We start from the raw sequence: 22,487 nt of genomic DNA, 5'->3' as shown, positions 1-22,487 counted from the left end.
GCACTAGGAAAGTTCACTGCTTACAATTGATCGCAAATTATATTGGGTTAGGGCTAAAAGCCATAACAGGGGCTAAAAGATGGCCGAGTGGGCAAGAGTAAAATCACAGCCTCGACCAATGACCAATGCGACGTCGCGAACTTTCTCACTCTTCTCATTCGGCTCGAACGCGCAATGCCAACTGTCGCATTCGTCGGCGGAGGATGTCGACGTGCCGACGCGAGTGGAGGTGTGGTTGCCGTCACCAGTTTCGGCGGATGATGTGTCTGTCTTGTCGAACGGGAATCACACACTATTATTGATTTCGGGAGAAGTATACACGACAGGAGATAATACATACGGCCAATGTTTGATGTCCGCAAGTGCTCCACGAATATGCACGTTCCACAAAATAGATACATGCTTCACCGCTCCTACGTTCCGCCCCAGTGTCGTCGCGGCAGGATGGGATTTCTCGGTCGTCATTGCAAGCTCATTCACGCAGGACGAGATCTATGTTGCCGGTCACGGTCCTCGTGGACAGTTAGGCATCGGTGAGACTACGACCGCGGCGGCCACACCGCAGCTGATTCGAAACTTCCCTCCCCGCGGGCGGCGTGTTCGGCAAGCATGCGCAGGAATGGGTCATACGCTCGTCGTACTCGACGACGGAAATGTGTACGGATGGGGTCAGTCGCGCAAAGGACAACTCGGCCCCACAAATACGTCATGTGCGGCATGCTGGACGCCGACTAGAGTTTTCTTTCCCGACGGATTTGTTCCGGTCAAAGTGGTTTGTGGCCGGGAATTTTCAGCAGGGATTGACGGTGCGGGAAGGATTGTCGTGCTGCATTCCGGAACAGACAGACACGGCGTCCTTGACGTACCATCGCAGGAGACGGTGGCTGAATGGACGGATTTCCAGTGTGGATGGACGACATTACACGTTCTGCTCTCATCCGGCAGGATTGTTTCGTGGGGCAACAACTCGCACTGTCAACACGTGCCCGAAACCGCACCGCCGCTTTTACGAATCTCTTGCGGAAGTGAACACACTCTCGCGCTGGCTCGCGATGGGAAGATCTATGCGTGGGGATGGGGGGAGCATGGCAACTGCGGCCAGCGCGAAGAAGAATGCCAGGTGAATGTCGGGCACGCGAGTCCCGTATTTGACGTGGTCGGCGCCAACGCAGACAAGATTGTGTATTTGGGCGCTGGGTGCGCGACGTCGTGGATAGGGCTCTTTAAGGGGGGGTAATATAGTGTAATATAGATAAAGAGAAGGGACCTGTTTTGGCCCGAATAATAATCTAGTGTTTACAAACCGCGTCTTAAGTGGCGTGCTCTGCTCCCCACAATAAGGTGGTGGCACATTAAGCAACCAAAACAAGTTATAATGGTGCAGTCCCGAATACTCCAATGCGTAGAGCCGCAATGGCATAAGTTCGAGACAGATACGCGGTAACCATCGCGGCAACTTTGGCATGCTTGGGTTTGACACTTGGGGCCTGAGCATCCGCGCGCCGTTTGGTGAACTTGCAAGCTAACTCCACTTCACCGCCCCATTATCATCCTGCAAAGGCCGCTCTTGCTGCCGCGCATCCACGTCTGACGACGTATTTTGGTGCTGAAGCTAGCACTGCTGTGGAATCTGTTGATTTAACGATTGGCGACTGGTCAATTATTAATTTACGTATCTTTTGGGTATAGCACCGATGACGGCGAGCGAAAAGCAACAAGCCCCGCGTGAGTACAGCTTTCACCGAAACACATTCAAAACGCAGTTCGCATAGACTAACTCAATTGGCAGCATATCAACCGCGGCGCCTATCAGCGTCCGTACTGGCGCAACAAGCGGCAATACCGGCGCCAAACAAGATGACATTCTTGAGTAGATTCTTCTCTGCGCTGTTGTGCTGCTGTGCGTCTGCACCGTTCGAAGACGCAGGAAGCGTGCACGTCCGACGATCAGGTGGTGCGGCATCCAATGCTGGTGGGACGCTGCCGTCGTCTTCGCGGACGTATCATTCACGCACGGTGACGGTTGCGCATGCACGAGATTCCGCGTCGGTGGGACTACGGCAGGACGACGATGTGGAGGAGAAGCGGCGCGCGCAGGAAGAAGAGGAAGAGGAAGAAGAGGAAGCTACGGAGACGCCGACGACGAGTTCACAGGATATAGTGCTCGATAATATACCGAAAAGCATGGCGGAGAATGGTAACGCGGTTGAGCCGCAAGCTGATGGGCAGCGGAGCCGGCGGTCGTCGCATGCGTCGACTAGGACTCGAGAACGCACACCGGAAGAATTGGATGCGGACAGCTCGGTTGTGTCTCATGAAGTGTCATTCCGGGATAGTTTTGAGATGCAGAAGAGCGCAGGCACGAGTAACGCTGGGGAGATGGTGATGCACGGACAACAGGGGACGAAGGCTGAGCAAGAGATTGAGGCAGCAGTTGCTGCGGTTGCGAACGAGCAGCCGATTCAAGCGGACACGATTCCTCACGTGACGGCGCAAATGGCGACTATGACTGTAGAGGAGCAGAGTATTTTGGCAAGAGGGCGAGTGGAGATTTATCATTCGCTGCAGGCAGACCAAGTGACGGAATACGGACCTGCGAGGCCGAGCGACCCGCAGGCAAAGGCGCCGGTAGCGTTACTGGCGCCGGTAGCGGACGAGTTGAAGGGGAGGAAATGTCTGGTTCTGGACCTGGATGAGACGCTCGTGCACAGCAGTTTTAAGTATCTACAGCAGGCCGATTTTGTGATCCCGGTGGAAATCGAGGCGCAGTATCACAACGTGTACGTAATAAAACGGCCGGGCGTGGACGAATTCATGCGGCGGGTGGGGCATTTGTACGAAATCGTTGTGTTTACGGCCAGCGTGAGCAAATACGGGGACCCGCTGTTGGACCAACTTGACGTGCACAAAGTCGTGCACCATAGGCTATTCCGGGAGAGCTGCTACAACCACCAGGGCAACTACGTCAAGGATCTGTCGCAACTCGGGCGGCCTCTGGAAGACATCATCATTCTCGATAACTCGCCTGCGTCGTACATTTTCCATCCGCAACACGCCGTGCCGGTGTCGAGTTGGTTTTCAGACGCGCATGACAATGAATTGTTGGATCTAGTCCCGTTTTTGGAGGATCTGGCGAGTAATCGGGTGCGGGACGTTAGTTTGGTTCTGGACGTGGGGATTCCGGCGGTGGCAGGCTGAATGAATTTGCATTGAGTTCGTTAATCATTGTCTTATAATACGGTCGTCGGGGTATATAAAAAAGCATGGTGCATGGGAGGTTAGAATTTTATTGTACTCCGTAATTTGTTTGTTTGTGGCCATGTTTTATTTTATTTAAGTTTTTTTTTTTTTTTTTTGAACGGCACTGAACAGGTGTTTTGAATGGTATTGTTGTTGCGGTCGTTTTGCATTTGCATTGCGTAATATATGTAAGTATTGTATATAAGTTTGCTTTTATATTGTGATCGAATTAATTGTATTATATCCATCGGAAGTGATACATATACTGTACAAAGCCGGCAAATATGCGTTTCTGTATATATATATATATATATACAGAATATATATATATATACAGAATAGTAAGTGATAAGCGACAACGCAAATAATTTCTTGAACTCCCGTTCCGCCCTAAGAGCAAGCATTATCACAAGCACGACCAAGCCAAAATTAAAAAAAAAAAGTCCCAACTAGTAACACCCCAACACCAATATTTTCACGTGACAGCCAGCAAAAAAAAAAAAAAAATAAAAATAAAAAATAAAAAAATTTCACAGGCCCCTCCTGCCAGCACGATATCCCTCCATGTAGGCGTTGACGTCTGGCTGATGGTGATGCTCATTCTCGACGTCTTTCACAGCTTGGGCAGCCGCGTTTGCCGCCGCGTTGAAGGCGCTTTCAACGTCTGGGTCGGTCTGAGAGGCGGAGAAGAGTCGTGATCGACGACTAGACCTGCAGAGCGACGGCTGGTGGTGATGATGGTGGTAGTAGTGAGGGTCATAAACGATAGGATGGGAGGAGTGAAAGTGTGGTGGCGGCTGATGGAAGCAGGAGGAAGAGCCGTAGTGGGCATGAATGCGAGAAGGGTGAGAAGAGTAGTAAGGCGAATTGTCGTCTGCGCTCGCTAGTCTGACCAGGCACATTCTGATGATGGATAATATGCAGTATAGATAGTGAAGAATACAGAGCTTTACAAAGATGACGACGAGAAGATGAGAAGATGAGAAGAGGAAAGAAGAAGAGAGTTGGTGGCGAACCAAGATAGATATAAGAGTCAAGTCACAATGGTCAGTGAGCAAGAAAGCACAGGGCGAGTGTTGAGTGAGCAGCAGCCGAGGGCGTCGTCCCTCGGCCCAACAAAGAGCAGTAATAGTCCCTGATTCTCTATCTAATCAAGTCATATATTGTTCTATTTAGCAGCATTGTGCCCGTCTAATTCTTTTCTAACTCACGCAATTAAGTTACTATGGAAATCAATCCCACCTTTGTCACCAAAACTTCCCAATCAAGTATAAGGCCACAGACTAAGGAACCAAATTTGCACGTTGATTCTTCTTTCTGGTTTCGGCTTCGGCTTCGGCCCGTCGGATGTCTGTCGCCTTCTTTTCTATTATTCCACATGACTGACGAAAGGAAAACGAGACCGGACGGGACCTCGCACACGACCTCTTAAGCGCTGCGGCTCGCTTCTCTCATATCTGGACAGCGTTGCGCATTCCTGATCCGGCCATGTAATTACAATCTATTATAGTCACGTTGAATCTGAGTCTGTTGACGGATAGAGGATGAGGATGAGGATGAATTTAATCAAGTGACGATGTTGGTAGACAGTTAAAAACAGACTATTGTTGGGAACAGTAAGTAGCAGAAAGCGTCATAATTGTTGCGTATGAATGACGTATGCAGATTCATCCAGACAGACAGTTGTTAATCAGTCAGTCTTACCAGAACACGAAGTACGAACCTTCCCCACTCATCATACCATTAACAAAAACCAGAGCAGCCAAAAAAAAAAACAAAACCATATGAAATGGTGCTGCAAAAATTATCGCAAAATTTTGTAGAGTTTTGGCAATCACGCAGACAATTATATCTATCGCGACAAACTCACGTGCAAGTCACGTGCGAGGTTCTGATTAAGGGGCAATCAATCCGAGTTTGTTGATGCCCGGTAATATTATTCAGCCCCGCGTACTTACTTATGAATATCTACAACTAGACTACCAAATTTGACGAGATTGTACGAATACATGCGATAGCACTACGACACTGCATACGAGGGTGCGAGGATATCTGCAAAATGGACTACCGATCCAGACGCAACGTAATCCCGTCCGCCCACCGCCGTGTGTCCTCGACCTTATCAGCAACCTCCCGCGACGACACGCCAGAGGTTGCTGTCCCAACGAACATCACTGTCTCCGTGCGCCTCAAACCCTCACTGGGCCCGTCTCTGTCGTCGTCCTGGCCTGCTACACCGACGACAATATCCGTCCCTGACGTCGGCTTGTTCAGTTTCGACAACGTCTTCGGGCCCGCAGCAACTTCCCGAGACGTGTACGCCTCTGTCGCGAAGCGGGTCGTGAACTCCGTTGTAGAAGGTTACCATGGCACGATATTCGCCTACGGCATGACAGGCACCGGCAAGACGTATTCGATGCAAGGCCTGCCATCCTCGCCTGGTATAATCCCGCTCTCCGTTTCTGAAATATTCGCACAGGTCTCGTTCGCGACCACTACAATTTCAGTGTCCTATCTTGAGATCTACAATGAGCGGGTGAAGGATTTATTAAACCCGACCGTCGCATCTGACAGTCTAAAATTACAAGACACCCCCGACGGGCTCGTCCGCGTTCGCAACCTCCGCTGCGTGCGAGTCGCAACCAGTCAAGAACTCAAGGACCTCATTTCCCACGGCGACTTATCCCGCCGCACAGAGGGCACGGAATTCAACTCCGTCTCGTCCAGATCCCACGCGGTCCTGCAAATCTTTCTCGAAAAATCAGACCCGTTCACCCGCGCGACTGCTACAACCGTCCTGTCGCTATGCGATCTGGCCGGGTCCGAACGCGCGGCCGCAGACGCAGAAAGAAGAAAAGAAGGCGCATATATCAACCGGTCGCTTCTCGCGCTCGGCACCATTATCGCACGATTGTCCGCGTCCTCGGCCGCCGGTGACTCCCACGAGCACATTCCCTACCGGGATTCCAAGTTGACGAGATTACTACAGCACTCGTTATCCGGAGGCGCATTGGTCTCGGTACTATGTACAATCGACACCCACAACACCGCAAAGCAGGCACTCGCAGAAACTGTCAACACTCTCCGCTTCGCAGCCCGTGCAAAGAACGTCGCCATAACCCCGGCAAGAGCAATCACGGCCACAGCCACAACCTCCGCGGCGGCAAACGCGGTAATCGAATCCCTCCGACTCGACCTCGAACGCGAGCGCGCAGAGACTGAAATTCTCAAAGCCGAGCTATCAGAATTCCGGAAAGAAGCGTACGACAACAGGCTCAAAGAACAACAAAAATACGACCGCGAGAAACTTGAATTGGAGATGCAGCGCGACGCGCTGAAAGATCGCGTTACCCATCTCACCAGACTTATCCTTGGAGGTGGGCCAGCTGGCATATCTGGTGAGAAACGAACAGACCGTGCCGAGCTCGACAAGTACAAAGCACGAGTCGAAGAGCTCGAGCGCAAACTTGCGCAGGTTCCAATACCTGAGGCTTTGTCGACCTCGACCTCGTCGCCGCCGCCGCCGCCGCCACCGTCATCATCATCGTCATCGTCATCGACGACCGACCTCTTTCTCCACGAAAAGCTAAAGAGCGCCGAAGCTGAGATTAGAGAACTGAAGGAATACCTTGCAGACAAAGACCATATGATCAACGCACTTAAACGCACATCCTTCCTCACGACCCGCAGGAACGGTCTCAAAGAAATCACTACTCCAGATTCAGACGTAGAGCACGCGCTACGACCATTACATGGCTCGGTCATGAACATTAATGCCGAGAACGCGGGCCTCCATGTCGAGACAGAGTCGTTGGTTAACCCGAAACTACGGCGGAGCGCCAAATGACTTTTGTTGGTGTTGATTGGTAGATAGATCTTCGTAGACTGTTTATAGATTGCACCATATATTAATTTCCGGTAGGCCGCGAGATTCGCTTTGTGGCACGTAAACACTAGCCAGCCACAGCAACAACAGCCATAAGGCAAAATAAAAGCACGTGCACACGCGTCGAAGGCTGCACCCTCGAACGCGTCAGGATCCACAAACGTCTTCAGAAAACCGTCAATCACCTTTTATCCCCCAACAACAGTTAATTTCAAGTTCAGATATCGGTAATCTGATTTGCCTGTGTTTTTGCGCTGGTGTAAGAGCGGGACCAATCGTCAAGTAAGCCACAACGTCAATGCCGCCACGCCGACGAAGGTTTATCATGAAAGTTAATCCGAGGCATGCGCCAATGCATGCCAATTGTATCTTACAAATGCAATTATACATGTTGAGATGATTATGGTCCGTATATATACTAAATTATCCATTAGACAGTAGAAGCAGTCAACAGTCTGGTAGTGCACTCAAAACAATCGAGTCTGCAATTCTGCGCCGGTCTCCCTGCTATGGCCGATTGCGCCATCGGTGGCTGCTCCTCGGCGTCCAAATGGGGCTTAGTCGCCTAAATGAGGGTCCCCGGTCATTTGTGCGACGCACTCGCCACTGGAAACAACGTGGCTGCATTAGCCAATAGCCACACTCACAGCCTCTAAAGCACCGCCGCTTCCAATCTTCAACTTTCTCCCGTTCTTCATTACTTCAACCACACACCCGCAACACAGACCTACATTAATTCCACTTGTTCTAATAATTAGTCTCTACCTACAAGTAACCGTAACGACAGTTCCAGTATAGCAGCAGTCTCACCGGCTACTGTTGACACAACCATCACGATGCTCGCGTCCATGTCGCAACAGCAGTCAGCGTCCCCAGCAACACCAACTGTTTCTCAATCAACCCCGGGTTCAAAGCACACCTGCCCTCACTGCTCACAATCCTTCACCCGCCATCATAACCTCAAATCCCACCTACTCACGCACTCACACGAGAAACCTTTCACTTGCACGACGTGCAACTCCAAGTTCCGCCGCCTACACGATTTGAAACGACATTCGAAGTTGCACACGGGCGAAAAGCCATACGTGTGCTCGAAATGCGGGAGAAAGTTTGCAAGAGGTGACGCGTTGGCCAGGCACGGCAAGGGTGCGAACGGGTGTGCTGGTCGCGCAGACGGCGATAATTCCGACGAGGACGAAGAAGAAGAAGATCAGGCCGCTGCTGCTGCTGCTGCTGCCGCCGCCGCGGCGTCGAATAACACGCCTAGCCATGCTCCATCAGACGGGCTTCTGCATCCGCACCACGCTCACAAGCGACAAGCGTTGCCGTCGATCAGGACGCAGGACGCGTCGGGCGCACCAATCGCACAGAAGCAAAAGTCCATTTACGCTCAGGCGAACACATACTCACCCGCAGTCGCAGAGTCGCCGAGAATACTCTCGCCGCTATCGCACGCGTACGGTGGACCGCCGCAACAGCAGCCTGGGCCTCCAGGTACCCATGGACCCGGCCATCAAGCTGGACCGAGTCAGGGAACCGGCCCTGGGGTTGCCACGCAGTCACCGCAGTCGGCCGCGCTCTATTCCAACTTCTCAGGGCTCATGCCACAGACATCGGGCCAGTCGTCGGCCCAGAACGCAAACGCGTTCCTGCAAAACACGCAGCCGTATCTCCAGGCTCAACCAGTCACTACCAGCCATCACCATTCCTCGATCGAGGAATCTCTCTGGGCTTATGTTCGTGGTTTGGAAGACCGCGTGCGCGACCTCGAAGAACGGTTGGCCAGGTCAGACAACAGACTCGGCTTCTTGGAGCGCGAGATGATGGCCAAGAGATGACACCGGATGCGATCTTTTTTTTTGTTTCGTTGGTGTGTTAATTCGGATCGTTTGGGTGATTTATTTGATGTTATGGAATGGTCAAGGTTTGATTATTTTTAGGCTGGGATAACGTAGATATTTATTGTAATATTATTTGTATTCTTATTCTCTGTAGATTAGTGTGTTAATAGCCCCAGCAACGTTCTTGTACTATCAACTTGATATTGTTATTCACTTGTCGCCTGTTCTGCTTCAAACGAGCATTGCTGTTACAATTCGCAGTATATATGGCCATAGTTTCCCGAAATCGGACAGCTTTTCGCCAGTTTCAAATGGCATCGACGTGAGGACTGTCATATCCAAGAAACTGCGGCTGCATATTAGCTCATATAGCCAGGCCAATCTAGTGGCATTCAGCACCGTAACAAACACTGCTAGGCTTACGGAAATATTGTATCTACCGTCGCCATCTGCTCTCTTCGTCTGGTCTGGCTGACTTGTGAGCTGTTCAATCTAATAATTGCGCGTCCTAGTTTTGTACATACAATGATATCGGGTTAGGGGACCGTATCCGATCTGACCCGGTTTTCAAGGATGACACGAACGTTTGAATGTGTGTCCGGCTGCTTGAAGATTCCCGACCCGGGTTGGGTTCAAGAATGCTACCTCACGCCTCATCGATTTCGTTGCTTGCCCGTGAATCTCGCTCGCGATCTTCCAATGTCCGCTGTACCCAAGCATAACAGAATTGCATATTTCACAAAATCGTCTTGCTACGAATCTGTCGAACAGTTCCTGTATTTCTGAATGACTCGCGCACTTCCAAGATGCCACCGCGTGACGCCAAGCGACGGCGTCTTCTCTTTGACGATTTAGACCGCGAGTACAACAGTCTACCGTCTTCGCTTCACGTGCGATATCGGCACACCGATATCTCACAATCGTACGCTCTCGACCAGCCATTCAGTCTCGAATTCGAGCGGCAGAAAGCGTCGTTTCGGCTCAAAGCGGCATGGGACGACATCTGCCGCAAGTACGGACGCGACTTTGGCAACGAGACCGACGTCGTTGACATTATCACTGGCGAAATTGTTGAAGATCACGGCCACTTGAGCGGCATGGGTGGTGTTGGCTCGACAGATGTATGGCGACCTAAACGGAGATATCGAAAGAGAAATAAAGATGGAATTCTGCAGGAACACAAATTGTCGGTCGATTGCGACGGAGACACTTCTGAATATGAGGAGGGTCTCGGCGATGAACAAGATGATGAATACAGTTACGATCTTGACTCGGCGAAAAATTTGAGTGATGAGGACGGCCAGGAATATGAGACCGACCGAAGTGACGAACTGTTAAGTGCACCGGCGACTAGTGTAATATACTCTTCATCGCCACGGAAGCACAGTCCGGCACGACGAAATATAGCACGATCGTGTGGAGATTCGCAGGCTCTAGTATCATCACCACCACCCCATACACGGTGTCATTCTGCATCCTCGTCTCCTGAGCCGTATGAGGACTCAGAGAATGCAAGGTCAAAAAAGGTACATGAGTTGGATCTTCTAATTCAGTCATGGTCCACACAAGTTCTCATCGAGACTGGTGTGAAGGATGAAAATGCAGTGAGCAATATGCAAAGCAAGGAATGCGACCTATCGAATGTGCCAACCCAACGTAATCTCTCCTACGAACAGATATGGAACGACGACCACAAGTCTTCTACATATACATCGATACAGTCTCCAGCGCCAGCGCCATCACTTGCCCCGTCACATAATGCCAAACAAGAGGATGACGGCGTGGAGGATGACGGCGTGGAGGATGACGGCGTGGAGCCGTCTGGCCAAGTCTTAGAGTGTGGAATGGAAGGCTATCACTGTGGCCGGAATTTTTGTTTTTCATGCATGTAACGGCGGTACTTGTACGATACTGAGAGAATAATTTGGCATTGAGTTTGTTGTATCATAAAATTGCACATGCTTCGAATTACAGCGTCCTTCTATCGATTGACAGGAGTGTTCGTTCTCGACGTACTTGTGATGTTTGAAAGATCAAGAATGTCTTCCAGCGAGCTTGCGGCTAGTTCACCACTGATTGGTCCTACTGCCTTCCAAAACTTTGAAAGATGTCGAGTGCCTGAGTCGCATATAATGGTGACTATTGTGTGGCCTGGACCTATTTTTAGAGCGTATTTTGCCGCAGCCACGCAGTTAACTGCTGTCGAACTTCCGACAAACAAACCTGATACAAGTCAGCTGGCAAATTGGTAATAACCGAGAAAGTCACGATGCAGAATACCATCGTGTTCCACTAAAAACTTAGCCATCGCCAATGATTCCTCGTCTGTAACGCGAATTGCATCATCTACAAGCGGCCTCCCCACGTCAAAGTTTCTCGTGATCCTATTGATACCAATACCCTCCACCAATGTATCCACTTGATGCCTCCTCCTTGTACCTTCCCGCTCCTTAATATCAAACATAACCCCGTACTTGACCTTGTTATATAATCCACTCCCAGGTGGATCGGCAAGCACAACCTTCAAGTTAGGAAGCTTTCGCTTTAGGTACCTAGACACGCCAGAAATTGTGCCTCCGGTACCCGCTCCCGTTACAACAACGTCGACACGTCCACCAGTTTGCCTGTAGATCTCCGGTCCCGTATGATCATAATGCGCCTTCCAGTTCGCTTCGTTTTCAAATTGGTCAGCAAAAAGTCCCCGTCCTTCTATGCTCTCATCGTTGTTGCGCTCGATGGCTCTCGAGCGGGCTTGATTCACGTACTGGCGCTTGTCGACAATACTGGCCGGCGGCACCTTTTCGACTTCTGCACCAAGCTTCTCCAGAAGGTCGACTTTTTCCGTACTCGTATCGTCCGGGAGGCAAATATGCGCTCGGTAGCCTTTAGCTCTACAGATCATTGCCAGAGAAATGCCTGTTGATCCACTTGTTCCTTCGTACACCACGTCGCCTGAATTCGGTCGCAAATATCCTTCGGCCTCCGCCTATAGCTTATGAGAAGATGACCTATCCAATTAAGAATAATTTAGTGGCATACCCGCTCAACAATGGCTAGCGCGATCCGGTCTTTCGCACTGCCGCCTGGATTCATCATTTCGACCTTCGCGAGAATCTCACATCCGGTAGCATCGCTTAACGACTTGATCTTCATAAGTGGCGTGTTTCCGATTAACCCTTCCACACCAACGCGGATTTCCTTCTTAACGTCCTCGGCCTCTTCCCCGGTCATCTGAATCCTACCACCCTCGAATTTAGAGTCGTCATTTTGAACTCCCAGTAGTCGACTCAGGATTGAACAGATCTCGCTATAGGATGCAGATAATAGTATTCCAAGCGAAAATCCTAATAGTAGCTGCGGCGAGAGCCCAATTCGACCGATCATTTGCACTTCTATTCCATTTAGAGGCTTTCTCAAAAATTATGTCCGGATGATTCACTTGAGTGGCGCGAATATTTAGTTAATCGTGACGGAAAGTCAACTGAGCCGCACCAAAAGGCAGGGTAACTTGACCCTCAAAGTTCTAGTTCGCCAGATTTGGATAGTGAACGTTGGGATCCTGTACAGCTGGCGATTCGGCCGAACAACTTGGGGACTAACGCGTGTCATACGTTTCGTCGCAGCAATCAATTGGCTTTATGGGAGGAAAAAGTTGAAGTTGCTAACACAATTGGGTCTGACACGCAATGCCGTTACGAGTACCAGCAGCGGCAGAGTTAGTATCGCAAGTATCGTGGCTACGACTAGGCGTCAGTAGTCAAAAATGGTCGAGAAGTGCGGCATTAAGGTGTCCTAATGACGGCAGTAAGACATTTAGACGGGGCAGGAGACAGTTTTCAACATTTTGGGCGAGAACGGACGCATTCAAGGAAGAGCCTCCTGTTACCCAGAAGCCACAAACGACTAAAATTCAAAAAGAAGAAATTGATCTAAAGAACGGGAAACAGTCACCTCGTCCGTCAGTACCATCAAAATCATCAACTTCAGCACTACGAGCAACGTCAAAGCTTAAAGGAGGTCGTGGTGCCTCCCTCGCGGTTCCAGTAAAAGAGAGGATAGAAGACAAAGTCGAACTTGTGAAAGGCGACAAGAAGCAGCACCCAATTCATGACTACAGCGTCCGACCGACGACCTATGTACGTTTGGCTGAAGAGGACGATTACGCAATTTTCAAGAAGTATCCTACGATTACGTCATCTCGCGTAGCTGAGCTCACGTCTGCCAAAGACCCGCAACGGCCAAAGAGAGTGAGCATGCTGACTCGGGATTTTATTGATGGTATGGGCTTCGACTGGCAATTGCAACCTTATAGCTAAGACTAACCTTTTAGACTCATTGTATAATCCACACTACGGGTATTTTGCGAGACAAGCTATGATTTATTCTCCCGAGAAGCCGTTTGAGTACTCAAAAATTAAGAGCCCGGACGATTTTGTGAATGAGTGGTCATCTTCATATAAACGGTACGACAAGATTTTGGAAAAGAAGCCAGAGGACCCCGACTCAATACCACAATTGTGGCATACCCCTACAGAACTATTCCAGGTAAGACGCATGCACCGTATTATTCTAGCGATCCTATACTTATAATTTCCCATAGCCATACTATGGGCAAGCTATTGCGAGATACCTTCTGCTAAACTATCTGGTATCGCTATATCCGTATCATGACTTAGTAATCTACGAAGTCGGCGGTGGTAACGGTACTTTAATGCTCAATATCCTCGACTACATCCGCGAGACGCACCCGGATGTCTATGAACGTACTCGCTATAACATTATTGAAATCAGTGGAGCGCTCGCTGACAAGCAAGCAAATCATCTTCGGGCGAAGGTCGAGTCACAAGGATTTAGTGATAAAGTCCGAATTTATAACAAATCAATTTTCGATTGGACGGCAGATGTCCCCGAGCCTTGTTTCTTCATCGCATTAGAGGTCTTCGACAATTTTGCACATGACACGATTCGATATAATCATATCGATAATAAGCCTTACCAGGGCTATGTGGTAGTCAATGATATGGGTGATTTCGAAGAGCACTATACTCCGGAGCTAGACTATTGGGCGGAGCGATTCATGAATCTACGGAAAGAAGTGTTGCCAGATCTGGATTTGACAAAGGTTAGAGGGCATCCACTAAGTTCTCTGCCCTTGCTGCGACGAATGAAGACTATGATCAACCCGTTGGCTCATGACCTTACTCCACCAGAATTTATACCCACTCGTTATATACAATTTTTGGAGATTTTGAATAAAAAGTTTCCTGAGCATCGGTTACTGGCTTCAGACTTTACATACTTGCCGAACTCGATTAAAGGATACAATTCTCCGGTTGTGCAGGTGATGTTGAGGAAACAGATGATTACCGTTGAGACATATATGGTATGTTATCAGTTGGTCATCGCAATGTTCTACGCTAATTATTTACAGGTTCTTCAAGGATATTTTGACATATTATTCCCAACAGACTTTGAATTGGCAGCTGCCTTATACTCTAAAATCTGCGGCAGAGTCGCTACCGTGGCTACGCACAGTTCTTTCCTTGAGCAATGGGCCGACTTAGAGGCCACCACAACTAAAGATGGAGAAAATCCAATGGTGACATTCTACCAAAATGCAGCATTTTTGTGTACATAGTTGTCCTCGTATGTTAGTGTTGCATGGCAGTGCATGGTCAATTCCTTTCTCGGTGTTTACATTTATGTGACGAGATTTTGTATATAGCTTTAATTCGTATATAATCATAGCCAAGGAACCAACATTTGCCAGTCAGTTAATGAATGATATTTCGTTCACTCGACATCTAATGCGCGGTCAATTGAAGGCGCATAGGGTTAGGTAAGTGTGTTCTAGCCCGGGATTTTAAAACTAAGGCACCTGCCCTCAACGTTCATCACCGACGCCAAGATCTTGATTCGTACCAGCAGGATGCCAGAAATCTATATTTCCACGGAGAATCTGGTGCATCGCTGATAGCTCATTTGCCGGATGGCGTCCAAATCGCAAGTTCGGGGACCCCGGGCTGCAACACCATACAAACCACCTCACTTGCGCGATGGACCGGTTACTTCGAGGAGTAGTACACCCGGCCTAGAGAGCGCCTTCCCGTCGAATTTCAGTAATGTGAACTATTTCCAGAACGTACACCAGAAAAGTGGAGAAAATCATGTTGCGTCTGGGTTTCGGAAGAGGGGCCGCAAGGGAAATGTTGTTAATGGAGCGAACAAAATGAATGGGATGCAGATGCAGAACGTCCAGCCAGACGACGGTTGGGATGCCAGAAATCAAGCTGCAATGAATAAACTGGAGGAGACATGGATGGGAGATTTGCAAGACTTGTATGACAACGTAAGTCATATTGTGAGTTGTCATCTGAACTTGGCTAACAAATTAATTTTAGCTACAACAACTGCGAAATAAGGAGCGTCTGGAAATGGAACGTCGTGGCCTTGTAGACAAACAAGATACGCGAAAAACGTTGAATGAGGCAATTGTTTTCACAGGTACTTGCATGGATATGTGTCCAGTATTTGAGAGAGTACGAAGGACTCGCGAGAATAATATTTCGCCGGCCGAAAGGAATGCGAGTGGCAAGTATGATCGCAATTTGGCTGTCAAGGCGTTTTCTAGGCCTGCTGCTGGTCAGCCCCCGCCACTGCCTTCTGACGTTCGTCCTCCTGGAATTTTGCAGGTATGTCAACAATGGTCTTTAAAGTATAGGTCGTGTCTGATGAATATTTGTAGGCCACTTTGACGTATCTTATCGATAATATCGTGCCCCGTCTTCCAGAGAGTCATAGTCATGCATTTTTGTGGGATCGGACGCGCTCTATCCGGCAGGATTTTACGTACCAGAATTACTCGGGTTACGAGGCTGTTGACTGTAATGAGCGAATTGCACGCATGCATATTGTTTGCTTGCACGTCATGGCTGGATCTGATGTCGAGTACAGTCGGCAGCAGGAGCTGGAGCAGTTTAATAAAGGTATTCTATGTGTGATTCTTACGTTTTAAACGAAAATAACTTTGTTAGCATTGCAAACTCTCTCAGAGTTGTATTTGGATGCTAGAAAACATGGCGCTCAGTGCCCCAATGAAGCAGAATTTCAAGCGTACCGACTACTGAGTCATTTACGTGACCCAGATGTCGATCGCCAAATCCAAGACTTGCCACGAAACATTTTTCTGGATTCAAATGTCCAGCTCGCATTGGAGCTACGCAGTCTAGCGCAACAGAACAATATTACAGAACGAGGATATACGAATACAGAAAATGCGCAGAATATGTTTATCAGGTTCTTCAAATTGGTCAAGAGCTCTGCTGTGCCCTATCTAATGGCTTGCCTGGCGGAAGTTCATTTTAATGATATTCGGATGTGGGCGTTGAAGTCTATGGCTCCGGGTTACCATAAGCGCGGAAAACCTTACATAGCTCCACATCTTGTCCAGTTCTTGGGTTGCGATGACGAGACTGAGTTGTTTGAACTCTGTGATCACTGGGAGCTTACACGAAAAGTCGTTGATGCTGTACAATGCGTCGATGTGACAAGTTGGAATGGTATGTACGGATTTGGATATGAAGAGTCCGCATCTGATAACAGCATTAGATCTGAGAGCAATAGAGAAGGGACCGCTTCGGCAAGCTTATTCCAAGCGTCTTGTCGAATCCAAACGCGGAAACATACAGTTGCCGGACATCATTCATGGCAATAATTTAAGTATATATCCTCAGAACTCGTCAGACAAGATTATGAACATGCAGTCTCTATTTCCCTTGTCGTCAGTTGGAGTGACACGCAAGCTGGCTGTGCCGGGAGCAGCTGCTGAAACGACAAAGTGGTCATTCGGATTGCCAGCGTCAACCAGTCAGCCTCAACAAGCGGGGTTCTCGTTTCTCAAGAGCTCAGCATCGAGTGCATCTACGCCATTTTCCTTCGGTGCACCAAGCGTATCCACGTTTGAATCCGGTCCGACTCCCTTTGGTGCGAAAGCTGCTGAGTGGCCGTCGACATCCCATGCTCCTGCATTCGCATTCGCAATCGGTGGTTCGAAGCAAAGCGAGGTCATTGCGCCTTCTTTGAAACGTGCAGTAGATTCACGTGCAGTAGATTCAACATCTCAAGCGTTCAATATACCGTTTGCAAAGGCGATTCCGACGACTACTGGAGCTCCAACACAGGTTGCCTCTGGCTTCAATGTTGCTGCTGTAACGGCTTTTGATGACCAGAAGATTGCAGCGGAAAAGGCAGAGAAAATGAGAAAGTCGAAGGAAATAATCAAAATGATGGTGCAGAATGCGGCGACGAAAGAAGTTGACAACATCGTTCGATTCAGTGTATCTGAATTGGTACGGCAGATTTGTCAACAAGTCGTTGATGACAAAACCAAAAGGGACTTTGAACAAAGAAAGCTGCTTGAAAGCCAGATTGCGATGGACTTATACAGCTCGTTAGTGTACGATAATACATGGGAGGCTTGTCAGGTGAGCAAGGCGAACATGTTCCGCAGGAATCAACTGTTACGAGACGCGCTCAAGCATGTTAAAGAGATGGCCATTGTTTCTAAGATGAATTCAGAGCTGAAGAAGAAGAGACGAGAGCAGTATATTGTCGCGGCGCAGATGATGGGACGACCGTCTAAGAAACAAAAGTTCTCGCCCAGGCGGTCAGGGGAATTTTTGCCTGAGTCTGAGCGGATTGCGCTTATGAAGAAGGAGCGGGACGCAATACAAAGACTATGGACGCCAGTCAACTTGAAGCGGATTTTTTTACCAAACGTGGAAAAAACTTTTGAAAACTCAGGCATTCTCGACGGAATTTTGGATGTTAATGTCTTCACTTCTGATTGGCATGCGCCGGCTGCCGTTTGGCTTCGTCGAAAACTAGGTCTGGAATGGGATGACGTGAAATTCAGTAGGACCATCGAAGGAAAATCACTTACGTTAACGTTTTCGACCATGGAAGCTGATCCTGATAGCTATGAAAATGTGGGTGTATTGATATTTCAATGTGGTATGACGGACAGTGATCCCGCTATGACTGTCGACAAGAAATTGCAATTGGATGCTGAGGCTTTATATGAGGCTTTGCGAAGATTAAGAAAGTACTCGTCGTATAGCGTGTCCTTACTTATTTTGTATTGGCCATTTGATGGGATATCCACCAAAAAGGTGAGTCTTTTTTTCTGTGCCATTTGAGTCTTAAAAGAAGTTGCTCTAACAATAATGTAGTTGTCTGAAAAAATGAATTTGGGTCACTACGCAGATCGCGCATCGCAGCTCGTTTCGTCAATGTATGTGATGACAATTGAGTCTATTAGCGAGACGGACATATCCCCTGCATTGGAAGCAGTCTCTAAGGCGGTGCGGCATTAGATTTTCTCGTAGGAATTTGTACATAGATAGAGGTCATTTGCTTGGATTTTGAATTACTGGTGGTTAATGTATTATATTTTTATATTATTAATTATATTGCGCAATGATCCATAGTTTGCTTCTGGAACAATTTGCTTTAGCTCTAGGGTATCATACCAAAAGAGCAGTTTACCAAGGATATGGATAATGTGACTAGACCCAAAACCAGTCGCCTGTGCTGCTTGTGTGGCGGCTGGATGGTGCTGAACGTACACTGATAAGTACTTTGGAGAGTAGCAGTTACGCGCACCAACAAAGTGTGGCGCCGATTTTGTCAACCGCACTTCATTTTTCGCGTCCCTGTATCAAGCAACTGTTTCTTCTACGGTCACGGTTCGACAGGCCCCGCATTCAGTTCTCCGCAATTTATTTACACCGACGGCGTCATATTTGGCTCGCATTACAGTCTTTGACGCTGGAGTACTACAATGCCAGCAGATCCATTCGAGCCAATCCTGAAACGACATCGGAGTGTGGATGTGAATGACTCACACGCGCCGCCGGAGAAGAAGGTCGCAAGGGACGAGATAAAGCCCAATGAACTGTCCTCGTCGCCCAGTTCACCTCCTGGTTCCAATAATGTCGGATTGCAAAGTAAAGCAGTGAATGGTTGGAGTAGCAGTAACGGGCGAGCCGTGTCTAGTGATTCGTTTTATGGAAGTCTAAACAAGAGAACAAGCTCCATGTCAAATAGTACTTCTCAACGGCATTTCAACGCTGGACGACCTGGACTGAACGATTTACCTCGGACAACATTTAACAGTGCGTCCGGCAAGCCAGCAAATAATCCGTTTCCGTTATTGTTTAACAGGTCATCCGGCACCTCGAGCACGAACTCGAAATCGTTGTTGTTGGATCGGAGCTCAGGCAGCATAGGTGAGACAAACGAGAAGAAGCAGGATGTGTCGCCTTCGACTCGTATGCGGTCCATCCTCGACAAATTTGCTTGTAAGAGCAATGACAGCGCCACGCCCCTACCTAGCTCCTCAATTTCTGGTCCATCGCAGGCACTATCATCGACGACGAGAGCAAGTAGTAATTGGGCTGATGGCTCTCGCAAGGGTCAGGCAGTGAGAAAACTCGTACAACGAAGACCGGCACCCGCGAGGCCTGTTGTGGTGGAACTTGACTCGCCAGATCCGAGTATCACATCGGAGGAGCGGAAATTGATAGCTCGGTTGCAGGTTTCCTTTCCGGCTGTTTCCAGCTCAGCACTGCTATCGGCTATTCGCTTGACTGGTAGCTACGATGAAGCTGCAGGATGGCTGGAACAGCAGGACGAGTTACATATTGGTGGAGTGATCCTGGGAACGAAGCAAGTATCACGGACCCCGTCGCCGACGACATCACCTATCATTGCTACGTCCAAGCGTGACATTACCAAGCCTGCGAAATCTATCAGAGAGAAGTTCAGCGCTGCTCAAGTCAAGAATGCTATCAATCTGTCCTCGCCAATAGACTCCAGCCCTGTAACTATCACAGAGTCACGTGTGAGGCCTATGACAGAGACCGGGAGCCAGGAAGAAGAGATTGTCAAACTTGATGACTATGACTCCGATATGAGCGATGAAGAGTCTGGACATGATGCAGACATAGAGGACCGTTTGCTGAAAGTATTCAATAATGATTCAGCCGCCGTTATTGCTGATGTCGCGTGCTGTTCAGAAGAGCTGGCTCTCACTATCGTCGCTAATCGACCGTATTCAAGCCTAGATGGCGTTCGTACTGTCGATATAGTGAGAGAAGACACAGAGGTTTCGAAAGCGAAAAAATCGAGGAGGCCACGGAAAGCCGCCGGGGATAAGGCTGTTGATACTGCGATTGATGTAGGTCACACTCTGGGTTGACACGATTTGATGCTAACATAATGCAGACTCTGTCAGGCTATGAGGCCGTCGATTCGTTGATACATAGGTGCGAGCAGCTTGGAAACAGTGTGTCAGAAGCAATCGCCAGGTGGGGAGTTGATGTTCGTGGATCAAATGGCGAACTTGAAATCGTGGACCTCGGAGAAGATTCGGACTCTTCAGATAGCGACTGTCAGGCGCCAGCGGCGACCCCGGGTGGCGGCTATTTCACTGCGCAACCAACTCTACTCGCCGAAGACATAAAACTGAAAAATTACCAGCAAGTTGGAATCAATTGGCTCAGCCTGTTATACAGGAAGAAGCTATCGTGCATTTTGGCAGATGAAATGGGCTTGGGAAAAACTTGTCAGGTTATTGCTTTCCTCGCGCATCTCAAGGAAATCGGCCGGGAAGGTCCGCATCTGGTCGTGGTACCCTCTTCGACACTGGAAAACTGGCTCCGAGAGTTCAAACGGTTTAGTCCGAGTTTTGTTGTCGAGCCGTATTACGGACTGCAAAAAGATCGGGCGGAACTTCGGGCGATACTGTCTGATCCTGAAACTCATTTCGACGTAATTGTTACGACTTATAATCTCGCGTGCGGCAGTCCGCTGGATTGTTCATTTTTGCGGTCGTTTAAGTTCAATACTTGCGTTTACGATGAAGGCCATCTTCTGAAAAACAGTGAATCCGAGCGGTATCAGAAACTTATGCGCCTAAAGGCTGAATTTCGATTACTGCTGACTGGTACTCCGCTGCAGAATAACTTGCAGGAATTGATTTCGCTGCTGGCATTTATATTACCGAATCTATTTAGGGATCGAAAGGAAGATTTGGCAGGTATATTCAAGCATAAGGCAAAGACTACGACAGACTCTGGAGATGCAAGTAATCTGGCTTTATTATCGCAACAGCGTATTTCTCGAGCAAAGACAATGATGACGCCGTTTGTGTTGCGACGGAAGAAGGATCAGGTCTTGCAACATTTGCCGAAAAAGCACCATGCAGTTGAATACTGCGACTTGTCTGCCGAGCAGAAAGCCATATATGACGAGGAATTAGAAGCCAGTCGACGTAGTATTGAGACACGAGAAAATGGCAAGGTCACGACTAAGGCTGAGAGGTCGTCTAGTAATGTGTTGATGCGATTGCGTAAAGCTGCCGTGCATCCACTATTATTCAGAAAGTATTACGATGACGGTACATTGCGCAAGATGGCAAGAGCTATCATGAAGGTTAGTTTCTATCCCGGGTTGGCAGAATGTCATACTGACGAATAACAGGAGGAGAGATACCAGGATGCCAATGAGCAGTATATTTTCGAGGATATGGAAGTTATGTCTGACTTTGAGCTTCATAATCTTTGCTTAAAATTCCGCAGTATTAATCAACACCGTTTACAACACGACGAGTGGATGAATTCGGGTAAGGTTGAGAAACTCGCTAAGATGCTAGTCGACATGAAGGCCAATGGCGACAGGATCTTGATTTTTTCACAGTTCACGCAGACGTTGGATATTCTCGAATCAGTGCTGTCGACTCTTGATATGTCATTTTTACGTCTCGATGGTCAAACTTCAGTTGAAATACGACAGGATTTGATTGACAAATTCTATGACGAGGAGGACATTACCTGCTTTCTACTCTCGACAAAAGCTGGTGGATTCGGCATCAATCTTGCCTGCGCGAATGTGGTTATCATCTTCGACATGAGCTTCAATCCGCATGATGATCGGCAAGCAGAAGATCGCGCTCATAGGGTAGGGCAGACGCGAGAGGTCAAGGTCGTGAGATTAGTTACGAAAGGCACGATCGAGGAGGCCATTTTACAGCTCGCCAATACAAAGCTGGCGCTGGATAAAAGTGTTAGTGACGAAAGCGATGAAGCCAAGATGGAAGAGAAGAACGCGGAGTTGGTTGAGAAGATGATTTTTAAAATGTAGATTTAGTTCAGTGCATTGTTGCATGTGAATATAGGGTATATATAGGTAGAGCTCTGTACGATACTAGAATGCATTACTTTAGAATTACTTTGGATTGTGCTTTCGAATTATGCCACAGTTGGCACGATAATATTCTATGGCTCCTAAGGAATTAGAGAAGCTCTTCTTAGTACTTTAGCGTTAAAAAATGATATAATTAGCACAGTTCAAACGGAACCATACCAGTTTGTCTTGCACTTACCTAAAATTCATTCAAATGCGCGTTCATACGCACTCGTTGTCTTTACTTCGTTTCGACTTGGATGCACGGGCATCAT

The 22,487-nt window shown here is 48.5% G+C and overlaps 9 protein-coding genes across 9 annotated transcripts; 8 read left to right on the top strand and 1 right to left on the bottom strand.

The window, feature by feature from the left end:
- The first annotated feature begins 109 nt into the window (after window positions 1-109).
- Window positions 110-1,308, top strand: V1513DRAFT_453629 (regulator of chromosome condensation 1/beta-lactamase-inhibitor protein II). The gene has a single exon (XM_066899272.1). It carries the CDS (start codon window positions 119-121, stop codon window positions 1,235-1,237), a length of 1,119 nt encoding a protein of 372 aa, XP_066750799.1. The 5' UTR covers window positions 110-118; the 3' UTR covers window positions 1,238-1,308.
- Window positions 1,309-1,526: 218 nt separating this feature from the next.
- On the top strand, window positions 1,527-3,528 carry V1513DRAFT_453627 (HAD-like domain-containing protein). The gene is made up of 2 exons (XM_066899271.1): window positions 1,527-1,725; window positions 1,790-3,528. Exons 1-2 carry the CDS (start codon window positions 1,695-1,697, stop codon window positions 3,196-3,198), a joined length of 1,440 nt encoding a protein of 479 aa, XP_066750798.1. The 5' UTR covers window positions 1,527-1,694; the 3' UTR covers window positions 3,199-3,528.
- A 1,620-nt stretch (window positions 3,529-5,148) lies between these two features.
- V1513DRAFT_453622 (chromosome-associated kinesin) lies at window positions 5,149-7,537 on the top strand. The gene has a single exon (XM_066899270.1). The coding sequence runs from the start codon at window positions 5,300-5,302 to the stop codon at window positions 7,085-7,087; it is 1,788 nt and encodes a 595-aa protein (XP_066750797.1). The 5' UTR covers window positions 5,149-5,299; the 3' UTR covers window positions 7,088-7,537.
- A 255-nt stretch (window positions 7,538-7,792) lies between these two features.
- Window positions 7,793-9,228, top strand: V1513DRAFT_453620 (uncharacterized protein). Its single transcript, XM_066899269.1, has one exon. It carries the CDS (start codon window positions 7,963-7,965, stop codon window positions 8,962-8,964), a length of 1,002 nt encoding a protein of 333 aa, XP_066750796.1. The 5' UTR covers window positions 7,793-7,962; the 3' UTR covers window positions 8,965-9,228.
- A 366-nt stretch (window positions 9,229-9,594) lies between these two features.
- Window positions 9,595-11,021, top strand: V1513DRAFT_453619 (uncharacterized protein). Its single transcript, XM_066899268.1, has one exon. It carries the CDS (start codon window positions 9,774-9,776, stop codon window positions 10,857-10,859), a length of 1,086 nt encoding a protein of 361 aa, XP_066750795.1. The 5' UTR covers window positions 9,595-9,773; the 3' UTR covers window positions 10,860-11,021.
- V1513DRAFT_406111 (tryptophan synthase beta subunit-like PLP-dependent enzyme) lies at window positions 10,794-12,582 on the bottom strand. The gene is made up of 3 exons (XM_066895623.1): window positions 12,007-12,582; window positions 11,248-11,953; window positions 10,794-11,190 (listed from the first exon to the last, which is right to left on the bottom strand). The coding sequence occupies exons 1-3, from the start codon at window positions 12,349-12,351 to the stop codon at window positions 10,949-10,951; spliced, it is 1,293 nt and encodes a 430-aa protein (XP_066750794.1). The 5' UTR covers window positions 12,352-12,582; the 3' UTR covers window positions 10,794-10,948.
- On the top strand, window positions 12,528-14,869 carry V1513DRAFT_420977 (S-adenosyl-L-methionine-dependent methyltransferase). The gene is made up of 4 exons (XM_066895950.1): window positions 12,528-13,245; window positions 13,298-13,512; window positions 13,568-14,350; window positions 14,399-14,869. The coding sequence occupies exons 1-4, from the start codon at window positions 12,654-12,656 to the stop codon at window positions 14,603-14,605; spliced, it is 1,797 nt and encodes a 598-aa protein (XP_066750793.1). The 5' UTR covers window positions 12,528-12,653; the 3' UTR covers window positions 14,606-14,869.
- On the top strand, window positions 14,856-18,451 carry V1513DRAFT_420975 (SAC3/GANP/Nin1/mts3/eIF-3 p25 family-domain-containing protein). The gene is made up of 6 exons (XM_066895949.1): window positions 14,856-15,316; window positions 15,369-15,659; window positions 15,713-15,953; window positions 16,002-16,526; window positions 16,576-18,137; window positions 18,198-18,451. The coding sequence occupies exons 1-6, from the start codon at window positions 14,957-14,959 to the stop codon at window positions 18,339-18,341; spliced, it is 3,123 nt and encodes a 1,040-aa protein (XP_066750792.1). The 5' UTR covers window positions 14,856-14,956; the 3' UTR covers window positions 18,342-18,451.
- A 95-nt stretch (window positions 18,452-18,546) lies between these two features.
- On the top strand, window positions 18,547-22,380 carry V1513DRAFT_406102 (SNF2 family N-terminal domain-containing protein). The gene is made up of 3 exons (XM_066895622.1): window positions 18,547-20,206; window positions 20,254-21,462; window positions 21,511-22,380. The coding sequence occupies exons 1-3, from the start codon at window positions 18,809-18,811 to the stop codon at window positions 22,168-22,170; spliced, it is 3,267 nt and encodes a 1,088-aa protein (XP_066750791.1). The 5' UTR covers window positions 18,547-18,808; the 3' UTR covers window positions 22,171-22,380.
- Window positions 22,381-22,487: the final 107 nt, after the last annotated feature.

The sequence above is a fragment of the Lipomyces chichibuensis genome (assembly GCF_038497645.1).
Source record: "Lipomyces chichibuensis strain CBS 12929 unplaced genomic scaffold V1513scaffold_61, whole genome shotgun sequence".
NCBI lineage: Eukaryota > Fungi > Ascomycota > Lipomycetes > Lipomycetales > Lipomycetaceae > Lipomyces > Lipomyces chichibuensis.
Note: the sequence above shows the minus strand (reverse complement) of the source record. Positions and strands in the feature narration are given on the sequence as shown.